The sequence below is a fragment of the Arachis hypogaea genome, chromosome 14 (assembly GCF_003086295.3).
Source record: "Arachis hypogaea cultivar Tifrunner chromosome 14, arahy.Tifrunner.gnm2.J5K5, whole genome shotgun sequence".
Lineage (NCBI taxonomy): Eukaryota > Viridiplantae > Streptophyta > Magnoliopsida > Fabales > Fabaceae > Arachis > Arachis hypogaea.
Window position 1 is genome coordinate 6,181,979 of NC_092049.1, and position 20,108 is coordinate 6,202,086.

Consider the following 20,108-nt stretch of genomic DNA (forward strand, 5'->3'; position numbering starts at 1 on the left):
TTCTCTCCGTCTTTGGACCTTCGACTTTCTAGCACCTTTGGAAGGAGAAAATAAACGAGTATAAGAGACAACAGAATTGTTTATATAAGCTAACCCTGTTGGTGATCTTAAGCTAGAATGTGTGGAAGGCTAGGAATCGGTTTGTCTTCGAGCAAGAAGAAACAATAGCAGAACTCACGATGAATACCTTCCTGAAGTTGCTAGAAAAATTAAAGGCTAACCCCTAATTAAGTGTTATTTTCTCCTTTTAGATTTAGTTTCTCTCTCTTTTCTTTTCAATACATTATTTAGTCTTTACTCATTAAATGAGAGGAGATCTCTATTTATTTATTTATTTTTTTGTTCTAGATAAGGATAAAATTATTTTTTTTTAAAATAAATTACCTTTATTTTTTTTAAAAAAATAAATCATATATTCAAAGAAATTTTTTCATATTGAGCTTTAAATTTAATCTAATCCAACATTTTTAATTTGAATTTTAAACATTCACATCTCATCATCAAATATCCAATAGTCCAACGTCGCACTAATATATTTTAGGAAATATTTCAAGTGAATTGGAAAGTACCGGTACACCAATTATTTTAACCGTTGATTTTAATTAATATATATTATATATATTTTTTATAATTCAGATCAACGGTTAAAATAACTGAAGTACCGATATTCTCGGTGCACTTAAAATATTTCTTATATTTTATCTTACAATCAAGTCAATTTAGTAAAGATATTGTCAATTAATTTTATTTTTTTAAATATACAACCACAAAATTATCATTTTTAAATTCAAACTCATATCTTATCTTTTTTCAAATTTTAAATAAGGATTTGGTTTGAGCTTTAACCCTATTTATACACCAAAAGTAGAAGACCAGAGAAGGTTAAAGTTATAAAACGTCATCGTTTTTGAAGCGCATAGTTGGGTTACTTGCGAAAGTGGCAATACGAAACATAACGTTCCGTGTTCCACTTAAACTCAAATCTAAGCTAACTAACAAAAGCAACAAATCTTCAGCTAAAACCATAAGTAAGACTTTTGTGGGGAAAACAAAAAAATTCTAAAACCCTAATTTCAATTATATATCCTCTTTCGTTATCCATCCCACTCCATTGCCTCTGTTTCGTTGAGAGATAGAGACACAAAAAACAGAGGATCCTTTCGTGTTAGGTATGTAATCCTAATTCCTTGGTTTTCCTGAAAAAGCTTTCAGTTTTTCTTCGTCTTGCTCCTTCTTCTTCTCTTCGATTTGTTCGTGGAAGCTATGGTTTCTGATGTTTCACTGTTTGAGAATTGCAGGCACCGCCAATTCTGTTTCCAGTTTCAATATGGCCAAAATCTCCTTTAAGCTTCAACATCCTTTCGGTATTCTCTTTTTTTTTTTTTTCAATTAATTTATTCTTTTCCCAATATAGAAGGGGTTTGCTTTCTGTAATGATGATTATGTTGGCATGATTATTGTTCAATTCCACTATGCTAAACACAGCTTAATGTTTTTATACCTTTCAGAGAGAAGGCAAGGTGAAGCTTCTCGAATTCGAGAGAAGTATCCTGATAGAATACCTGTATGATTGCACAATGTATTCATTCCATGTTTATGTTATTTTTTATATATTGGAGTACTCTTATTCATACGTGAGAATTGGGTGCAGGTGATTGTGGAGAAAGCTGACAGAAGTGATATTCCGGAGATTGATAAGAAGAAGTAAGTGGTTTTTATCATGTGCTATTTTTAACCCTTCTGATTTTATGACTTGGAATATTAGTTTGCTACCTGATTTCTTTGTTCATTTATTATGTGTATGATGGTTTTATGTAAATATTTGGAATGTCATGAAAAAATTGCATGTTGTGATGATGGTAATGAGTTTCATTATGTTATAGGAGTGTTGACGATTATATGGTTTCTGTTTGCCACTTTGTTTGGAATGTCATGCTAAATATTTGGAATGTCATGCTAAATTGTTTTGATGATGGTTTTATGTAAATATTTGTCATGAAAAAATTGATTGTCATGAAAAAATTGCATGTTCTGATGATGGTTTTATGTAAATATTTGGAATGTCATGCTAAATTGTTTTGAACTATTTGTAAGAGATTAACAAATTACGCATCGGTTTGAGCATGCTTTGAATTTCAATGACTAAACCTTTTTTAATTTGCATATTTTATATTCGATCAATAGGATTATATCTATTTATGTTGATGGATGTATGTAGTTGATTAGAGTCTGTGCACTAGAGGATTCTCAATTGATTTTGTTGCAACTCTTGTGTGATGTTGTAGATACCTTGTCCCAGCTGATTTAACTGTGGGTCAATTTGTCTACGTTGTCCGCAAAAGAATGATGCTAGGTGCTGAGAAGGCTATTTTCGTTTTTGTCAATAACACACTACCTCCAACTGGTAAGTGTCATCACTCATTAACCCAAATGTTGTTTTTGCCCTTTGTGGAAGCGCTTCTGAACTGAGTCCCCTGTTGTTGCAGCTTCATTGATGTCTGCTATTTATGAGGAACATAAGGATCAGGATGGCTTTCTTTACATGACTTATAGTGGGGAGAACACCTTTGGATCTTGCTAAGCGAAATTTATGATGACCTCTGTAAATAGTTTCTGCAAGGTGCAAATTATTTGCAGCTAATCATCGGTACAAAGTCCTTTGAGTAATTTTTTTTTGGTGGTATATTGAGCAATGTTATCTTACACCTTGATTATGTTTCATTATTTTAAATTATGAATTTCAATGGATGAGAATTGATTACTACACTTTCTTTTTAATTCTTAGTTGCATTGTTCGAGTAACATCATCGTCTTCTTGATGCTATAATTTGCACAAACACATTCTTAAGAGTTCCCAAATTTCCATTAGTGTTAATTAATCTTGAAGGAAGATTGATCTTTTTATTGTTATTTTTTCCCTGAGTAACAATGAAGTACACCATTAAGAATGTGTGCATCCAAAATTCCGGAGTTGTTAGGTCATTGGAGCTGTGTTCCCATCTGACATTATAATTTTTTGAGTGAATACCTCACTTGGTCCCTGACAATTATCTAGGACTGACAACGAGGTCCCCAAGGAAAAAAAAACACCAAATCCGGCTCCTTTTTTTTTTTTTTGAGACTGATTAGTTCCTATACCAAAAAAAAAACATTAACTTTTTTTGGCACAGAGGCTTCGTTGTCCTTTTAAGGTAATTGTCAAGGGTCGAGTTGTTTTTTTTTTTGTCAAGGGCTTCGTTGTCTTTCGAAGTAATTGTCAGGGCTATTTTGGATTTTTGTCTAATTTGTTGGGTTTAAAATTTAGGGTTTAAGATACAATGCGATTAATAAAAAAAAAAAGAAAGGAGAATAAAGAGAACCACTTGTTTTCGGAGCATATAAAATTTTCTCAGGTACTACAAGTAGATTTAGGAAGTATACGCATTTGGGCACCCAATGAAATAATCAAATAATAAAAAACGAGTGGAGTGGGCATCCCATTTATTTGGATGTAGTCTTTCTCTTGAGTTGGATCTTGATCCAATTGACACAAATTAAAGTGCCGCTTTTGATTTTGAGCACACCTATCATTGCAACTGCCTTGACTTTGGTGAAACCACCGCCACCCTTGGTAGATTTCTTGGTGTTGTTGGCGCCGGTATCCATGTCATTTTGGGATCTGCTGCCAATGGCATCATCATTTTCCATGGCACCAATACCCCCAGCACCCCACACATCAGCCCAACTTTCACTTCCCATGTCTCCTAGTACCATCAGAATAATTTATTAAAAAATAAATTCGTTAATAAAATGTTTCTTTTTAGCTTATTTAACGAATATTTGAAGAATACTTGTTAATGTTTTCAAACTAGAAGGTTTTAATTGAAAATTTTTAAATTTTAAATGTATTTATTAAGTTAAAAAGTTTCAAAATCCACTCTCCTTAATTAACAAGTGTTTGTTAAACAATAAAAAATAATAAAGAATATCTTTTATTTTTTTGGTCTAATGAACACGTTTAAAATACTGGCTAAAAATAATAGATTAAAAAAAACTACTTTTTTTTTCACACTTTCGTTTTTTTAATTGATGTCCTGAAGGAATTATTAACCGAAAAAAATGGCAAAAAAAAAAAAAAGAATAGTGCTCATGTATATGGAAAATATTTTGGAAATGATACACTAAAAATTTGTTGAAATTTGTTGAAATACATACATTACTAGTCTTAGCTTGAAATTTGTTGAAACTTGCAACTTTTCATACATGCATGTCATAAATAATACTCAAATGTGTAAATTCTAAGACCATGTCAAGTTTTCAACGCTACCATACTATAATTATTAGAAAGTCTACTTAACTCTTAAGAGTTGCTCATAGTCATAGAGGAGACGTGAATAGTACCTTGTATGAGTCGGTGTTAGATGCACTAGATTTGGGAAACTCTATAGGGAGGAGTTGTTAAAAGGAACAAAGTGATGCGGTGTTAGAAATGGCCTATTTTTTCCTGCTATTTGCTTTTTATTTCTTCAAAGTTATATTTATCTTGTAACAATTGAGTGGCCAACCCACCAATTTTATTATTTCCATCTAACCAAAGAAAACTTTGTTTGTAATTGAATTTTAAAATCTTCAACCTTGTCTCATTGTCGTGATACTTCGGCCAGCATTTTCTAAACTTGTCTTAGTCCAAAAGTATTTGTCGTCGTCCACTTAGATTGTATCAATGCATGGATTCTCCCTGCTCTTGTTGTATCTGCTACTTAGAATTAATATAATGTCATTTATTCCTTGTAATATCGTCATCTAGTAACATATATATGATTTTCGTTATTAGTGTTTATAAGTTATGTTCCAATGCTACATCTAGTAAAATAAAACCTAGAAATTGTATCTTTATTTCAACACATACTAGTCAGAAGGAAATTTTGGTCAAAGATCTGGTTACTCAAGACTTTAAAAAAGAAAAAGGAAATAAAGCCTCGTCCAAAACGAGGAGGAAAAGGAACGTAACGAAAGATCAGAAGGAAGTAATGTTTACGTATAAGGGAGACTGAGTTGTGTATATATGAAAAGAAAATAAAGCTGTAAAGGCAAATGGAGCCTAATTCAAGTGAACGTAGTTGAATCATACTATATGAAAATTGTTATAACCAACCCAACACTTATGGTCTATGAAACACGGACACTTTCTTGATTTGTCATGTCTCCATGTCGGACACATTTTAGACACGATACACCACTTATGGTCTATGAAACACGGACACTTTTTTGATTTGTCATGTCTCCATGTCGGACACATTTTAGACACGATACACGTGGTCATTCGTCTGATATGTGTGTTTTATGTCCAATAACTATGTCTTAATAAAAAATACATTTAAATATTATTACATATTAGTGTGTCCAATCTTATTTTTAACATGTATTATTAAAATGAGTTTAAAAATAGTATATATTATTAATTATTAAAAAATAAAATATAATTTAAATATTTTATATAATTAAAAAATATTAAAAATAATTAAAAAATTGATTTATATATTAATATCAATAAAATATTAATATATCATTACAATCTATTTAAAAAATATTTTATATTTTATATATATACCTATCGCCATATCTTATAAGAATTTTAAATTTGTCTATCTATGTCCATGTAATCATAGCTTAGGGCGCTATATTAAGCAGTCAAAAAGCACAATGGGTTGCCTTATCTTTAGTCATTCTCCAAGACCATATCAAACATTTCTTTCTATTACTAGAAATTGTTGAATGACTAGTGAAAGGAACGCATGTTATTATTTTGGAATCACTGCACTAAACAAATTGAAGTGGACATTCTGGGTACAGAGCAGGGACTGAACGATTACCTAACAAAATAAATGCATGTACAGCAAATTTAGAGAGCACAAGCCACTTGTGATTCTCATTGCCATATTTTTTAGTGGGTACAAGAGTTGTCCACGTTAGAAATCGTAGTTTTCTGGAATATTGACATTGAAAAGAAAAGAAAGTTACCACTTTGCCACTACATGACGATAGGAAGGGAATGCTATTAGAAACGATAAAGTTAAACTTGGCCATCGGTTCTACCACGAAAACCTTAATTCCCCTTTCCCTTTCAATTCCTAGCACCATACTCAAAAAGGCAATACAACGTCAACCACAGATAAAAAAAGAAAGAAAAAAAATCTATCTATTACTAAGGTATTATGAACAGAAACCACGAAATAAGCAAAGAGATTCATCAGTTCTAACTTGTAATTAATTACACTTTTTATCAATCAGTATTGACGCCAAAATCACCTGTATAACTTCTCACTTGCTGATTAGAAATTGAATCTGACGGCCGTGACATATTAACTGCATAACAGATACAAGTTTTAGCACCAAAACATAATCATTCCTTATTCATTATGTCACTTATGAATTATCTTCCTAGTCAGACTCCAAGTCAATATTTCTAATTTCTCAGTTACTTGGGCTTTCTCACAGACTTGGGCTTCTTTCCTTTCCGTGATCTATCATCTATATTACTAATCCACCTATACCCATCAGGTATAGCAAAAGGGTCTGAATCCAAATTCAAATCTAATGCCACCGAAGAAGAAGATGATGAGGACGATGAAAATGAAGACGATAAGGAAGAATACTCTCTTTCTGGTTTTCGCTGAGCATCATCATCGTCATCTTCACTGAACAAATGTGAAGGACTCGAGGATGGAGTATAGAATTGCTCGAAAGGTTTCAGCTCCATGAACTTGGTGAAAGTAATCACCACCTTCACCGTAGGGACCACCGGTATCGCAACCTGACCCCACACCAAAACAAATCATTCAATTATTTAATTATTGAACAATAATGTGATTACAGGTTGTATTTGTATTGTCAAATCACATGTTTAATCCATTGAGCGGACAAGGTTCCAACACTCAGAAGTCAAATCCAGTCAGTCGTTACATCTAATAATATTTTAATATCATAATCTATTATTTTCCAATTCCAAGACTAACTGTTCTGTTTGTGGGACCCAACAAACCTAACCGTCAACCAACTAACCATCACAAGGGAGAGCAAGACGTTACCTTCACCGGGAAACTCCCCGCCGGGAGCTTTGTTGTGAGCAGCTCTCTGAGCCTCCTCACTGCTTTCACCTTGTTCGCCAGAATGTCCAGTAACGGCAGCAGCTCCTCTGTCTTCAACGGAAACTGCTCCGTCAGCCACACGGACGGCCGCAAGCTTTTCACATATTCCTTCTCCTTCGTCTGCACCGGCAAAGGCGCTGCCGTGTTTATGTTCGCCGATGATCTCCTTGGTGGCAGGGGTGCTGTCATGTTAACGCTCGCCGATGATCTCCTTGGTGGCTGAGGTGGCACCGCTTTAATGCTCGCCGATGACCTCCTTGCAGGCTGAGGGGCTGCCGAAGGAAGCACTACGTCCACACTTTTTCTTGCCATCAGAACACACTCCCTATCTTCCCTCACGAAACTGCTGTGTCTTCTCATGTCATTGTTCATACCAAAACTCGGATACTCCGCCACGAGAAAACCGTCGTCGTCTTCGTCCAGTTCCAACGGCAGCACTTTCTCGATCGCCGTCGCGTCGGCTTCTCCTCCAGTGACGGTGCCGTTGGTGGAAGTGGCCTTTCGTGACCGGAAACTGAAAACCACGTTGTGCACTTCGTAAACCCTAGCTTTCCACTCTCCAACTGTCTCCGTTTTCTCCTGCCGCCTCCAGTTCGTTCTTCCGACAAACTCCGCCTTCGTCACGTCCATTCCTGGACGGTAGACGCTTGTCTCGGAGCAGATCCCAGCGGCGTCTGAATAGCTCATAGGAGCTCCCGCGTGCTCGAACGCATCGAAGATTGTCCGATCGTCGCGGTTCAGCACGAGCAGTGAACCGGAGGGGATTCGAAGCTCTGAATTGCTGTCGCCGAAGAAGAGAAAGCTCTGATCGGCGCGTTGGATTTTGAGGCCGTCGAATCCGGCTAGAGATGTATCAGCTCGGAGGTTCCCGTCACGCTTCCAGATTCGGTAGGTGTCCGACGGAGTGATCTTGCCGATAAATGGAATCACGGAACTCTCGAAGTGAAACGAGATCTCCATGTAGAAGTCTCGCATGCGACGGAGAGCGGTGACAAGACGCGGAAGGCGGCGGCGCCACTTCCCCCATGCAGAACGGTGGTGGAGGCGAACGAGGAGTTGCGCGATGTCGGAGGAGCGCCGGCAGAGCGCCTCCTGGAGCGGGTTCCATCCGGCGGCGTTCTGGAGGGATGCGTCGGCGCCGGCAAGAGCCAAAGCGCGGACAGCGTGGTAGTCGTTGAGGCGGACGGCAAGGTGAAGAGGTGTTTCTCGTAGCGGAACGTCGCGGCGGTCGAGGACGGCGGAAATCTTTTCGAAAAGTAGTTCTTGAGAGAGTGCGTCAGAGTCGGTTTTGATTTGGTCCGGGTCGGGGAATGGGGGCAGCTCAGAGATGATTCTAGAAAGTGCGTTGTGGTCAGCCATAACGACGGCGTAGTGGGCGGGGCTGTGAGAATACTGCTCTGGCTTGATGACCTGAGACGACGTAGTTTCATGAGCGGCGTGCTTGGCCATCTTTGGAAAAATTGCTTATCTGAGAGGAAGATGTGTGGGTTGGTTTCGTAAGTTGGTGGGAGTGATCAGTGATGGATGATTGAGTACGTAATAACTGTTATGCTATGCAAAGGGAACAAGCTTGCTCCGTGGATTATGCCATGCTCTGTTTTCTTGTGCCTTTTCTTTTTCCTTCTAACTTCTCTTCTATTATTACCCTTCCCTGTTGCCATGTCACTTATCTTACTTTATTATTATAATAAAAATTTGGAGATGCATGCAAGGGGTAGTATATGAGCTGCATGTATGCAGTTAAGTATCAGTATGCTAAGGTTATATGAAAAGAAAATTAAGAAGCGAATAAGACAAGGTGTTGCGGAGTGATCTACTGACAAAAGGCTGCTTCTTCCACTTTGGGAGTTAGGACCATGTCTCTTTTAATATCAAATATTTTTATAATATAAAAATATAAGTAACCAACAAGATTTTTGAACAATAAATAATGTGAATTACTAGGGTTAAAAGAGTAAATTTAATTAGTAACATTAAATTAGAGTGTAGTATATTTTCATTTGATTGGTGGTTGTTTATGTTGTTCAAAATTTTCATTGTTCTTAGCACTCCCCTTTTATAAAAATATTACATTTCTTTTGTGATGTTGCTGTTTCCCCAATCCAATATATCTTTTTTAAACAATGCAATTAAATAAAAAAAAATTCAGATTAGTCCTTGAATAACTAGATTAGATGGAGATAGACCTAAACAAAATCCACATTTGCAGGTATTAAAAAGGGAAAGTACGAGTAGCCAATGGAATATTTGTACAAAGTGTACAATGAAAGTTTAGGGAGTATTAGAGATATAACAATTAGTGTTACCTTTTCCTATTAACTAAAGCTTTTGGGATGAGTGGTATCATGACATGGTATTAGAGACCTAGATCCAAAAGGTTAAGAGTTTGATCTTTGATGAACTCCAAAATCAGTTTAAACTTTTGGAAAGATGTTTATTATCCCTAGTACTCAGATAGTTATTCTAGATAATATAGAAGATGTTCATTTTGTAACTCAATAGCCCATTATACACATTGTATAAATAATCTATAATACTTGAATAGATGGTCTCTTATAATATGAAAAGAAAGTTAAATAAAGATATACAAAGAAAAATACTAAAGAGCTATTACAATTTATTGTTTTTAATTATTAATTCAATATTTTTTAGTCTAATGATCGAACAACATATTTCATCCTACATTTTTAAATAAAAGAACATTTCAATGTTGGTTTTGATACTCACAGCTTACATGGAGATTTGGTCTAAAGTTGAGATTGAAAGTCACAAAGCATAGAGCAGTTCAGAAGGTGCAACTTTGAATTTATTCATTTTTTTTTTCTTCTAATTACCATTGTATACGCACTGTTGGGTCCAGGAGATTGGGACCATATTGATGCCAATGTCCCCATCTAGGCAACACAATCGCCAATATTTGCCAATTATCGAAAGAGACTAATGCTAAGCGAACCTTCAATCTTACACACAGTTATTTTATGGATAAAAACGTAACACATATATCATATTTAAACATACTACTTATAATAGTAAAACTGATTTAATGAACTTATCATGTCCAACATACATTCACTTGCTCTATCAAATTCATTGTGAATGTATTCAACAATTTTCTTTTGCTTACAGCAGCAGCAAATTTCCATGAAAGTCAAACTACAGGAATCTTAAGAGATGCATCTTACAAGTAGAGTTCATCTTTTATGTACGTTGCCCATTGGTCCCCTAGAAAACTACTACGTGAAAAGAAAACAGCTTTATTAGCTTTTGTTTCTGTTTTTTTTTTTTCTTTTTAGAAAATAAAAAATTGACTTATTCAATTTTTTTTATCTTTACTTTGGTTAATTGGGGAGAGAGAAAGACAAAAACCATAGGAATCAAAATGACAGCCCTAAATGAATCCCTACCTAGCTTTTCTGTACAAGTTCTATGACTTTTTACTGAAACTTGCTTGAATGCTTTTCTTTCTCGTTATGGGATTTAACAGTAATGATCATTTGTTCCTTGAAGTCGATTAAATGAATTAATTTGTTTTTTGATATTTTAAAATGATCAATTAAATAGCTCACTTTAAATGATGTATACAGTTAAATACTATTTTGATATGGTAAGAATTATTTAATATAGTAACTTTTTAATTATATTTAATATGGTATTCAAAATTGATCAAAATTAGTAGACATCAATTACTTCATATGAATCAATTTCAAATATTCACATAACAGTTATTTTTTAAAAATAAATTATACACGCTAGTCATTATTCTCTTCACACAAACACCTCTTTACGCTTTTTAATTTACATATTGGTGCATGGATAGTGTAGAACTCTGGTATGGGGGTGGGAAGTGCTTCACAAAATTGTGGTGTCAGGGGTGAATAACTCGGACCCTCCGAGTTCTAAGCACAACACGCACGGTCCGAGAAGCGTGGATTTTGTTCACTCAAGCTTGCAACTCGGACCCTCCGAGATCGATGCCGCACATGGACCGTCCGATTTCCTCTCCACCCATCGCATGGTCCAAGTTCGTCACAAAGTTGACACGCGTCGCGCTCATGCTTAACCCCGAACGGTGCCCCTGAAACCCAACAAAGACCCCTCAACCCTCTCTCACCATCCGATTACCATTTACTCTCTCACATTTCACTCTCAACTTTAGTCACCTTCTTCATCCTTTCTCTGGCTGCTTTGCATGGTGGAGGAGAAACAATCATGCCAAAAAAATATAAAGTTAAAGATGTTGATCGATCTGAGCTTCACATTATTCATTATCTCAATGATCCTGATTATGTAAGTTTTTTTAAAATTTTTTTAAATTTTATAAATTTAGTATGTTTATATTTATTAATATTGAAAATTTAATTATTATGGCTGTTGTGAAAAATGCAATTAAAGAAAATAAATAGAATGATTATTACTAATTTTTCAATATTTGTTAGATTTTTCAAAAATTTTTTTTACAGATTTTTAATTATAAATATTATTATAAGGAAATTCTTTATTATTATTGTTGTTAGTTAGTAGAGAAGTAAACAGAATGGTTTAAGTAGAGAATGTAATTTTTTTTAAATTTTTAATTAATTTTTAGTATAATTATGTGTGATGAGGAACGAACCTTAATCATTTTTAAATGGTTTTTTAAAAAATTAACTATAACTGTTATTGATGAAGTTGATGTTAATGTTATTGTTATTGTGAGATAGTGTTATTGTTGAATGATTAGTAGGATTATTTTAATTAAGGCATGTTAGCTTTTTTGTTATGAGAATATTTAAATTTTTTTAATTGTAGTAATTATTATTAGCAAGTTACTTATTGTTACCGTTGTTAGAATATGAATGATGGCATATACTGATTAGGAATATTTTTTATTGTTGAAGAAAAAATGTTTAACAAATGAGTCATTAATATTAGATATTATTGTTGATGTTGTAATATGATTGAGAATTTTGATTAGGAATATATATATATTAGTAATGATTTTTATTTGCAGTTATGAATAATTTTAAGGATTAATTAAATAAATTTAGAAGTTAGAATAATTAGTTATATAAGGATTCAGTAAAATGATTGATGATGATAGTAAGGTAGTAATTGTTTTTTATCTGACTAGTAATTTATTTTTGTTTTTTTTTTTTTGTAGAAATCAAGAATGTTGACATGTAACCACGCAGTTCCTCCGGATCGGTACAACGATAGGGTGGAGGAGCATTTACGAATTACCGGTTTCTATCATGTATCTCAGATTGGGATAGTGCAGTGTCAGAAAGCATTGGTAAATGCTCTAATTGAACGTTGGCACCCAGACACACATACGTTTCACCTTTCCATTGGTGAATGTTCCGTGACTCTTGAAGATGTGGCTCTAATTCTTGGTCTTCTCACAGATGGTCTTCCAGTTACAGGGATGACAATGAGTAGTTTTGAAGCCATAGAGGTGGAGTGTTTGCTTCAATTTGGCGTTGCACCGCGTAAGGAGCACTGTAGATCTAGCTGCATAAAACTGACCTGGCTGCGGAATCTAAAAGAGAATTTAGAATTGAACGATGAAATCAATATACAAAGGTATGTGAGGTGCCACATTATGTTGCTTATTGGGACGATCTTGTTTGGGGATAAGTCTGGGGCAGGCGTGCACTGGAAGTTTCTACCCTTACTTCGTGATTTTGTCAATATTGGACAGTATAGCTGGGGTTTGGCATGCCTAGCACACCTTTACAGGGCGTTATGCAGGGCATCTCGCTATAACTGTAAGGAAATAGATGGTCCACTAACACTTCTGCTCGGTTGGGCTTGGATCCGACTGCCATATCTATCACCGCTTTCTAGAGAACCTCGCAGCTTTTCATTAGCAAATAGGTAATATTATGTTACAATGTACCCGTTTCTTGATATTTAAGAATCATTTGAGCTAATTGAAAACATCATATTAGGTGGCGTAACTGGGAGCGTGGTGACCGACGATATAGATATCTGAAGCTAGCTCACTTTAGGAAAGCCTTTGATGAACTTCAGGAAGGCCAGGTGCGTTTTAATTAAAGAAGTATTAATTTCGGGTTTAGGGTCTTCAACAAAACTATGATGCATTGTTATTGTTATTTGAATTGTGGGTTGTAATCATGAGTTTCCTTTATTTTTTCAGTTTGTCTGGGTTGCTTATGTTGTGGATCGTGTGGATCCGAACATAATTCCTCCTGAAATCTACATGCAATCGGTTGTATGGAGCGCTACAGTTCCATTGGTGTCCTTTGAATGTATCGAGTGGCATGCCACCGATAGGGTAAGGCGACAGTTCGGTTTCATTCAGGGAGTACCTAATCAGGAGCAGAATCTGGATAAGGCGCATGGGGAGGTTCTCACTGGTCCTAAGAATCTGAACTGGGCCACGGCACCGAGTCATTCAATTTGGGTGATGCACTGGACAAACAGGTATCACTACGTTCTTTCTGAACTTTCCATCCCTTCACAGCATCCATTGGATACTTACATGAACTGGTACCGATCAAAATTTGGGAACCGCTTAGCCTTGTCAAATCTTGTGGGTGAAGAGGATGCGAGTAATGAGGATATGGATGCGGGTAATGAGGATATGGATGAGCAGGATACCGATGAGGGTAGTCAGGATATGGATGAGGACAATGAAGAACAGGAGCCACATATATCACCTCCAAATCCGCTTCCACAAGAACAACCTTAGTCCTCAAACCAGTTTGTACCTCATACACAGTTCACCCCATCATTTCCAATGCAGCAACAATATTGGGGTATGTCACAGTTTGAAACAGGCGAAGGAGGTTCTTTTAGCCAGTTGCTTGGGTTTATGGCTGCAGATGCCGCACAAACACAATATGGCCATCAGCCTGAGTTCATGCCAGGCAGGTATTCGTTGGATGCGAGGTATCCAGGCCATACCTCATCCGTTGCTTCCGGGGGGTTCGTATCTGTTGATGACTCTAGTAGGAGTGAGGGTGGACGAGGTGTTCTCAATAGTCAAAATCCTAACCGTCTTAACATGGGACTCATTGAGGAAGACACTAACACACTCGAACAAGAAACCGATGCTTATCTAGTAGACGACCCGGATGACGAGGGCGATGGTGAGGATGATGAAATTGAAGAGTTCGATGAGGATGAAGAATCTCGTAACGATGGTATTATGTTAACTATTTTGCTTTACATATACGATAAGTTATTTTTTTTTGTTCTCATACATGGCATCTTTGACTTGGTTATCCTTCTTGATTTGTGTTATCTATGTTGGTAATGAATATGTAATGTGCTGCATATACTTGTTTATTCAAAATTGTATACAGGTCAGGCGGACACTCCGGAAGACAACGTCAAAGGTTACAATCTGAGGATTGATCCGCCACGGCAGAGTGCTAATCGCTTCACTCCTTCTGTCTTCAAAAAGGCGGACAAGAAATGCAAGAACTTTGTGAAGGATGTAAAGTGGGCAATGAGAAAGTAGTTGTGGAGTTATGTTTAGGGTAATTTATATGTGTTGGACTTTGTATTGAGTAATTTGTATGTGTTGGATTTTGTATTGAGTAATTTGTATGTGTTTGACATTATGTATTAATGACTTGGACTATGGTAAGATTATATTGTATGTTTATTATCACCTAGTTGTAATGAACTTTTTGATGTATTAACCATCTGGAGTATGTAATAATGTTTCATAAAATACTAATATGTTCATACAGATATTGATGTATTGATGTATTAACCATCATATTATATAATGCAACAGATATGTGATAATACTAGATGGTCATAATTTATAAGGTTACATATAGCAGGTCATGTTAACTCAGATTGCTCAATCAGGTTATATTATACAAGATCATCTTAAAACTATGAACCTAGGAGGCATCTCTGTTGGTATTTGAACCAGCTGACTGACGGCATCTGCTACGACTATGTCCCTCAGCCCCACATAGCGTACATCGCCTGGGACGACGTAACATCCGCGTGTCCATCTCATTCAAAAAGCGCGTCATCCTGGGGCGACCTTTCGTGACCCGTCTCAGGTACGTATTTGGTATGAACCGAGGTCCGTTATAAGCAGACCATGTGGTAGGATTACCTAGTGGCCTAAACCTAGCTCGGTACACCCGCCGCACTTGGTCCATCTTATACACATCATGCACATATAGTTGCCAATCCAGTCGCTGGTTGGCACAACAGGCGAACACATGTCTGCAGGGATCCGGTCCACCTAGAACTCACCACAGTCACATCGAAGGCCACGTAGATCGACTGCAAACTCCAGCTCGCTCGGCATCTCACGAACCTCAAAGACCTCATTCTGGCGGTCAAAGCAACTAACCTGGATGTTTCCTGATGCAAGTTGGTTTGCATGCAACTTCGAGATCACGATATCAGAAAACACATGGCCAGCATTGATCCGGGCTTCCGCCTCCGCTCTTTTTCGGGTGAACAACTCGTTTAGTCTGTAGAATGTTGCCTTCACAAGAGCAGTAATGGGAAGATTGCGTGCACCCTTCAAAACTGAATTGATGCACTCCACTAGATTCGTCGTCATGTGACCCCATCGGTACCCACCATCAAAGGCCAATGCGTACTGTTCGCGAGAAATTCGGTTTAACCAGTTTGTGTACGCCTCGCCACGTTTCCGTAACCGCTGGTAACGCACTTCGTACTCCCGCACCGTCCTCGAATATCCTGGTAGATCACAACAAATAGAAAGAAAAGTAATCGTTTTCAATAGAATTATTTAATGAAGAATCTATTAATAATTTGCTTAAATTTACTAAATGGTTACCAATGTTGACGACCAATTTTTGGAGGTACGGGGCCTTGAACTTTCTCAGAAAATTTGACTTTATATGCCTGATGCAAAACATATGAAAAGCTCTAGGCGGTGACCAAGCTCCGTTACTGCGTTCCACAGCTGCATTGATGGACTCGTGCCTGTCGGATATTAGACCGACACCATCCCGAGTTACAACATGTTGACGCAGGTTACTAAGGAAAAAATGCCATGCATCAGAAGTCTCTCCCTCCACAATAGCAAACGCAATTTGGACGATATTGTTGTTGCCATCCTGTGAAACTGCCACAAGTAGACAACCCTTATACTTTCCGTACAAGTGAGTCCCATCCACCTGGACAATTGGCTTACAATGTCTGAATGCCCTAATACAAGGGTAATAACTCCAAAATACACGATGCAGTACCCGAATATCACCCACCAAGTCATCGCCTTGATATGCAGGCATAGTCTCAAAATGGACAACAGCAGATGGCTCCTTGTGACACATGGCCTCAAACCATATAGGCAACGCCTCATAAGAGGCTTTCCAACCTCCAAATATTTTTTCTACTGCCCTTTGCTTAGCCAACCATGCTTTCCAGTAGCTCACGGTGTAGTTGAACTTCGATTGCACTTCTGCTATAACCGACTTTACCTTTAAGGAGGGGTCAGCCTCAACCAGTGGCTTTATTAATTCTGCAATTGTGATAGAATCCAGTTTCGAATGATCCTGTGAAATGGTGGCTCTGGTACAGGTGTGGCTACCATTATACCTTCTTATAACCCAACAGTACTTCCTGCTGATCAAGCTAACCCTGATAACCAAATCACACCCTGACCCATACTGTGTACACTTGGCATAAAATGTCAACGGCTCAGACTCATGCACCCGGTAGTCTACGCTTCGTCGTATCGTATACTCTTTTACCGCCTTAATAACAGCTTCTCTGGAACTGAACTCCATACTAATGGCAAATTCACCATCTGCGACAATAGGAACTTCTGCTGTGACAGCCACCATTGGAAAAAATTTTCATTATTACACAGGTATTTCAAAACCGATTCTAAAGGTAAATCAAATTTCACTGCATCCAGTATGCTATAACTCCAGACTTTGCAACATGTTATTATGTCACTCTAAACAAAATAAGAACATAAGCAGCAAATGTAAAAACTAGAGCGGACCGGCCGGTTCGACCGGCAAACCAAACAAACCGAACCGGTCTGGTCCGGTTCACAGAGTTTGAACCGTACAACGGATCGAACCTGTGCAAATAATAATGTCCACAAACTCACGCATTTTGTAATAACCATATTATAGAGAATTTAAATATTATTTTCTAATAAATACTAGTAGCATATAACAGTTAAAAAAGTAAATTTTCTATTAGTGGTAAATATTGTAATAACCCGGTTCGATCGTGACAACTACTACATTCAACGCATGATTAATTAATGGTAAATAAAACGTAAATTATTCATAACTCAATCAATGTCTAACTAAAAAAATCCTAATACCACGATTACATTACCTGCAGTCATATATTCTGGAACATGCATGGCTTCCAAGTCCAACACTCGCATGAATGATGGCTCCTCAAACGGCACTTCGTTTGCGAGTGCATTTGCCACTTCTGTCACATCTGGAGCCATGGTTCCGTCACCTTGATCTTCATCTCCATCTGGACCAACAAATTCGTAGTTGCTTTCGAACTCTTCTTCACTGTCACTATTATAATCTTTCCATAGAATATTCCGGTCAGCCTCAGATTGTTCAAACTCAACATACAACTCGATGAACGAGATCTGAGACCAGTTTTCAATATACATTGAAAACATCTCCTGCATGCTCGCTTCGTCCGTCACATATTTGGTTTGATACTGGATGAATCCACCAAACACCGGTACGGGATATCTGTATAGGATACAGGATATCTTTCTTGCCCGCTCAGAATTAATCTTTTCACAGATTACACCTTTGAGTTCTTCAAATGAGATAATAAAAGGAATAACAAGATCTAGTGGGTTTTCACAAATAAATTTTACTCCTTCACTCGTTTGTAACAAAATCTGACCAAAATAGTATATTTTTAGCAATACTCTGTCACTCATTTTTTTCACTCAACAAAAAATAAGCATAAGCTTAGCCTTAGCAACTAGACTTTCAAAATCAAAACTGAAAAACCCAGATAGAAGAAGAGAGGAAGCAGCCGTTCAACAAGGAAGAAGACGGAACTAAGCTCCCACCAGTTCACTTCACTCTTTTATATCAGCATCCTTAACGAACTCGCACCCTTCGACTAGGTTAAACTGAACCAAAAAAAAAAGTATACGAACTCGGACCATCCGAGTTCCTCTTAGCCCTTCCACAAAACGGAGGGTCCGAGTTCAATGTGCCTCATCTCAAACTCTCAATTACGAACTCGGACCGTGCGGTATGCGACGAAATTACCTACTAAAGAAATCGTAGGGTACGATTTCAACTACCCAAAATTTTCCCCTCCAATACAAATCGAACCGTGCGATTTGTTATTCAAAAATTAAATCCAAAGAACTCGCACGGTCCGAGTTCCTCTATGTCACACTGACAACAAAACTGTCCCACATATTTGTCCAGTCCCCCATAACTCCTTATCGACGCATAGCACACACATGGCCTCCATTTCCATAAAATTGAGCCACCTCTTTATCGTGGAATCATCCATGACGTGACATTAACTGTCAATAAACTAAAGGTTGTGAGGCAAAACTTTAACATCTATGAGAAGCTACATTTTTTAAAGTAGAAAACTTATCATTTAAAAAATAGAGAGCTAAATTGACTCGTCTGTTTAATTTCAAAGACTTGAATAAGCATCATCTCTAAGTATATCTCTTAGGATCAATTAGTCGGAATAGTAAAAATATTTCACTCACTATCTAATATTGTGTTAATAGTTAAAATCGTTTTCAAAAATATTCCGATCTCTATTTTAGTTCCTGAAAAATAAAATTAATTAAATTTATTTTTAAATAATATTTTTTTAATTACGTTCGTCCCTCCGTTAATTTTTTGATACTGCTCTTAACCTAGAACGTGAAGTGCATAGTAAACAACGTCGTTTTACATTCTTTATCCAAAAAACAAGTGTTCTCATTTGTTCTTCTTCTCGCACCTCCAGCTGATAGAGAAGCCTCACTGTCGTTGCAGAGTGGTCTCGTCACCTTCGTTGTTGCTAGTCGAAGCCACCCCTGCACATAATTCTCATTTCTCCATCGTTCTCTCAATTGCCTTCTCCTTTTCTCACTCACGCATTGGGGAAGAAGGCTGAACTAAGAGCTGGGTTTCATGACCCAATCGCCTTCTCCTTTTTCTTTTTTTGTTATGCTCAAACACCATCATTCATCTACTTCCATAGAAAAAAAATAATCCACACTAAAACAAATCTTCCAATTCAAAATTCAAATTAATTTCTCTAATGAAAATAATGAAACTAAAAATCACAACAGAACAAAAACAAAACTACCAACTTCAAATTAGAAACTAGCATAAGTTTGCATGTGAGAAAAACCACAATAAATTTTACAATAAATTCCACAAATAAAATCCCAATTGACCAAGAACCCTTTGTCCTCTTGACAATCCACTGTAGAAAGACCCGCATGAACAAAGCACCCAAAGAAGAAAATGAAACCCAAAAAAAAAAATTACAGCTATAGTAGCTCATGTCACAGTAACCACCGCTACCACCATTATTAGAATATACGCTACCGCCACCGCCTCCGGTTACCTAACCCGTACCCATCTCGCAAAAAGATCGCCAAAAGAGGTCCAAATTAAGGATTTTGAACCCCATAAGATCTCGGCAGCGCCACCGCAATGCACTACCTCAGACACAAGCATTTCACACTGAAAAAGAAAGAAAAGAAAGATTTTTAGAGCGAAACTCACACTGAAAAAGAAAGAAAAGAAAGATTTTTAGAGCGAAACAGAGGGATGACTGTTATGATAGGTGGTGATGGGGAGAAATGCGACTTAATACCCCATCTTGGACATCAAACGGCGTCGTTTCAACCTTTGGAGACAAAAAGAACAAAACTATGTCATTTTAGAGTGCGTTACGCTGTCAATTAACGTTTAACGTCAGCAAGCATTAGCCACGTCATTAACTGAGATGACGGAAGAACGAACTCCATCAACACGATTATCTTTCAGGGACTAATTT

At 36.9% G+C, this 20,108-nt stretch overlaps 4 protein-coding genes and 1 long non-coding RNA gene across 5 annotated transcripts; 2 read left to right on the plus strand and 3 right to left on the minus strand.

The window, feature by feature from the left end:
- The first annotated feature begins 855 nt into the window (after positions 1 to 855).
- Positions 856 to 2,764, plus strand: LOC112741221 (autophagy-related protein 8C-like). The gene is made up of 6 exons (XM_025790109.3): positions 856 to 1,169; positions 1,299 to 1,364; positions 1,509 to 1,564; positions 1,652 to 1,704; positions 2,286 to 2,404; positions 2,487 to 2,764. The coding sequence occupies exons 2-6, from the start codon at positions 1,328 to 1,330 to the stop codon at positions 2,579 to 2,581; spliced, it is 360 nt and encodes a 119-aa protein (XP_025645894.1). The 5' UTR covers positions 856 to 1,169; positions 1,299 to 1,327; the 3' UTR covers positions 2,582 to 2,764.
- Positions 2,765 to 6,012: 3,248 nt separating this feature from the next.
- On the minus strand, positions 6,013 to 8,965 carry LOC112741223 (uncharacterized). The gene is made up of 2 exons (XM_025790110.3): positions 7,068 to 8,965; positions 6,013 to 6,793 (listed from the first exon to the last, which is right to left on the minus strand). The coding sequence occupies exons 1-2, from the start codon at positions 8,574 to 8,576 to the stop codon at positions 6,458 to 6,460; spliced, it is 1,845 nt and encodes a 614-aa protein (XP_025645895.1). The 5' UTR covers positions 8,577 to 8,965; the 3' UTR covers positions 6,013 to 6,457.
- Positions 8,966 to 12,276: 3,311 nt separating this feature from the next.
- On the plus strand, positions 12,277 to 13,821 carry LOC140178440 (serine/threonine-protein phosphatase 7 long form homolog). The gene is made up of 3 exons (XM_072215519.1): positions 12,277 to 12,983; positions 13,058 to 13,148; positions 13,267 to 13,821. Exons 1-3 carry the CDS (start codon positions 12,277 to 12,279, stop codon positions 13,819 to 13,821), a joined length of 1,353 nt encoding a protein of 450 aa, XP_072071620.1.
- Positions 13,822 to 15,345: 1,524 nt separating this feature from the next.
- Positions 15,346 to 16,924, minus strand: LOC140178441 (uncharacterized). Its single transcript, XM_072215520.1, has 3 exons — positions 16,514 to 16,924; positions 15,913 to 16,255; positions 15,346 to 15,812 (listed from the first exon to the last, which is right to left on the minus strand). Exons 1-3 carry the CDS (start codon positions 16,922 to 16,924, stop codon positions 15,346 to 15,348), a joined length of 1,221 nt encoding a protein of 406 aa, XP_072071621.1.
- A 2,467-nt stretch (positions 16,925 to 19,391) lies between these two features.
- Positions 19,392 to 19,958, minus strand: LOC140178247 (uncharacterized). The gene is made up of 2 exons (XR_011870563.1): positions 19,926 to 19,958; positions 19,392 to 19,792 (listed from the first exon to the last, which is right to left on the minus strand). It is a non-coding gene; the product is annotated as an uncharacterized lncRNA (long non-coding RNA).
- Between the last annotated feature and the right edge of the window lie 150 nt (positions 19,959 to 20,108).

What these genes read in the sequence shown, in the direction of transcription:
- LOC112741221 (XM_025790109.3), top strand. Translation starts at nt 1,328, where the DNA reads ATGGCCAAAATCTCCTTTAAGCTTCAACATCCTTTCG. An exon ending in AGTATCCTGATAGAATACCT is followed by an intron (nt 1,565 to 1,651) that starts GTATGATTGCAC and finishes AATTGGGTGCAG; the next exon opens with GTGATTGTGGAGAAAGCTGA. An exon ending in TAACACACTACCTCCAACTG is followed by an intron (nt 2,405 to 2,486) that starts GTAAGTGTCATC and finishes CTGTTGTTGCAG; the next exon opens with CTTCATTGATGTCTGCTATT.
- LOC112741223 (XM_025790110.3), bottom strand. Translation starts at nt 8,576, where the DNA reads ATGGCCAAGCACGCCGCTCATGAAACTACGTCGTCTCAGGTCATCAAG. An exon ending in CGGGGAGTTTCCCGGTGAAG is followed by an intron (nt 6,794 to 7,067) that starts GTAACGTCTTGC and finishes GTGTGGGGTCAG; the next exon opens with GTTGCGATACCGGTGGTCCC.
- LOC140178440 (XM_072215519.1), top strand. Translation starts at nt 12,277, where the DNA reads ATGTTGACATGTAACCACGCAGTTCCTCCGGATCGGTACAACGATAGG. An exon ending in AGCTTTTCATTAGCAAATAG is followed by an intron (nt 12,984 to 13,057) that starts GTAATATTATGT and finishes ACATCATATTAG; the next exon opens with GTGGCGTAACTGGGAGCGTG. An exon ending in ATGAACTTCAGGAAGGCCAG is followed by an intron (nt 13,149 to 13,266) that starts GTGCGTTTTAAT and finishes TTATTTTTTCAG; the next exon opens with TTTGTCTGGGTTGCTTATGT.
- LOC140178441 (XM_072215520.1), bottom strand. Translation starts at nt 16,924, where the DNA reads ATGGTGGCTGTCACAGCAGAAGTTCCTATTGTCGCAGATGGTGAATTT. An exon ending in AATCGAAGTTCAACTACACC is followed by an intron (nt 16,256 to 16,513) that starts GTGAGCTACTGG and finishes CCAATTGTCCAG; the next exon opens with GTGGATGGGACTCACTTGTA. An exon ending in AAAATTGGTCGTCAACATTG is followed by an intron (nt 15,813 to 15,912) that starts GTAACCATTTAG and finishes GTGATCTACCAG; the next exon opens with GATATTCGAGGACGGTGCGG.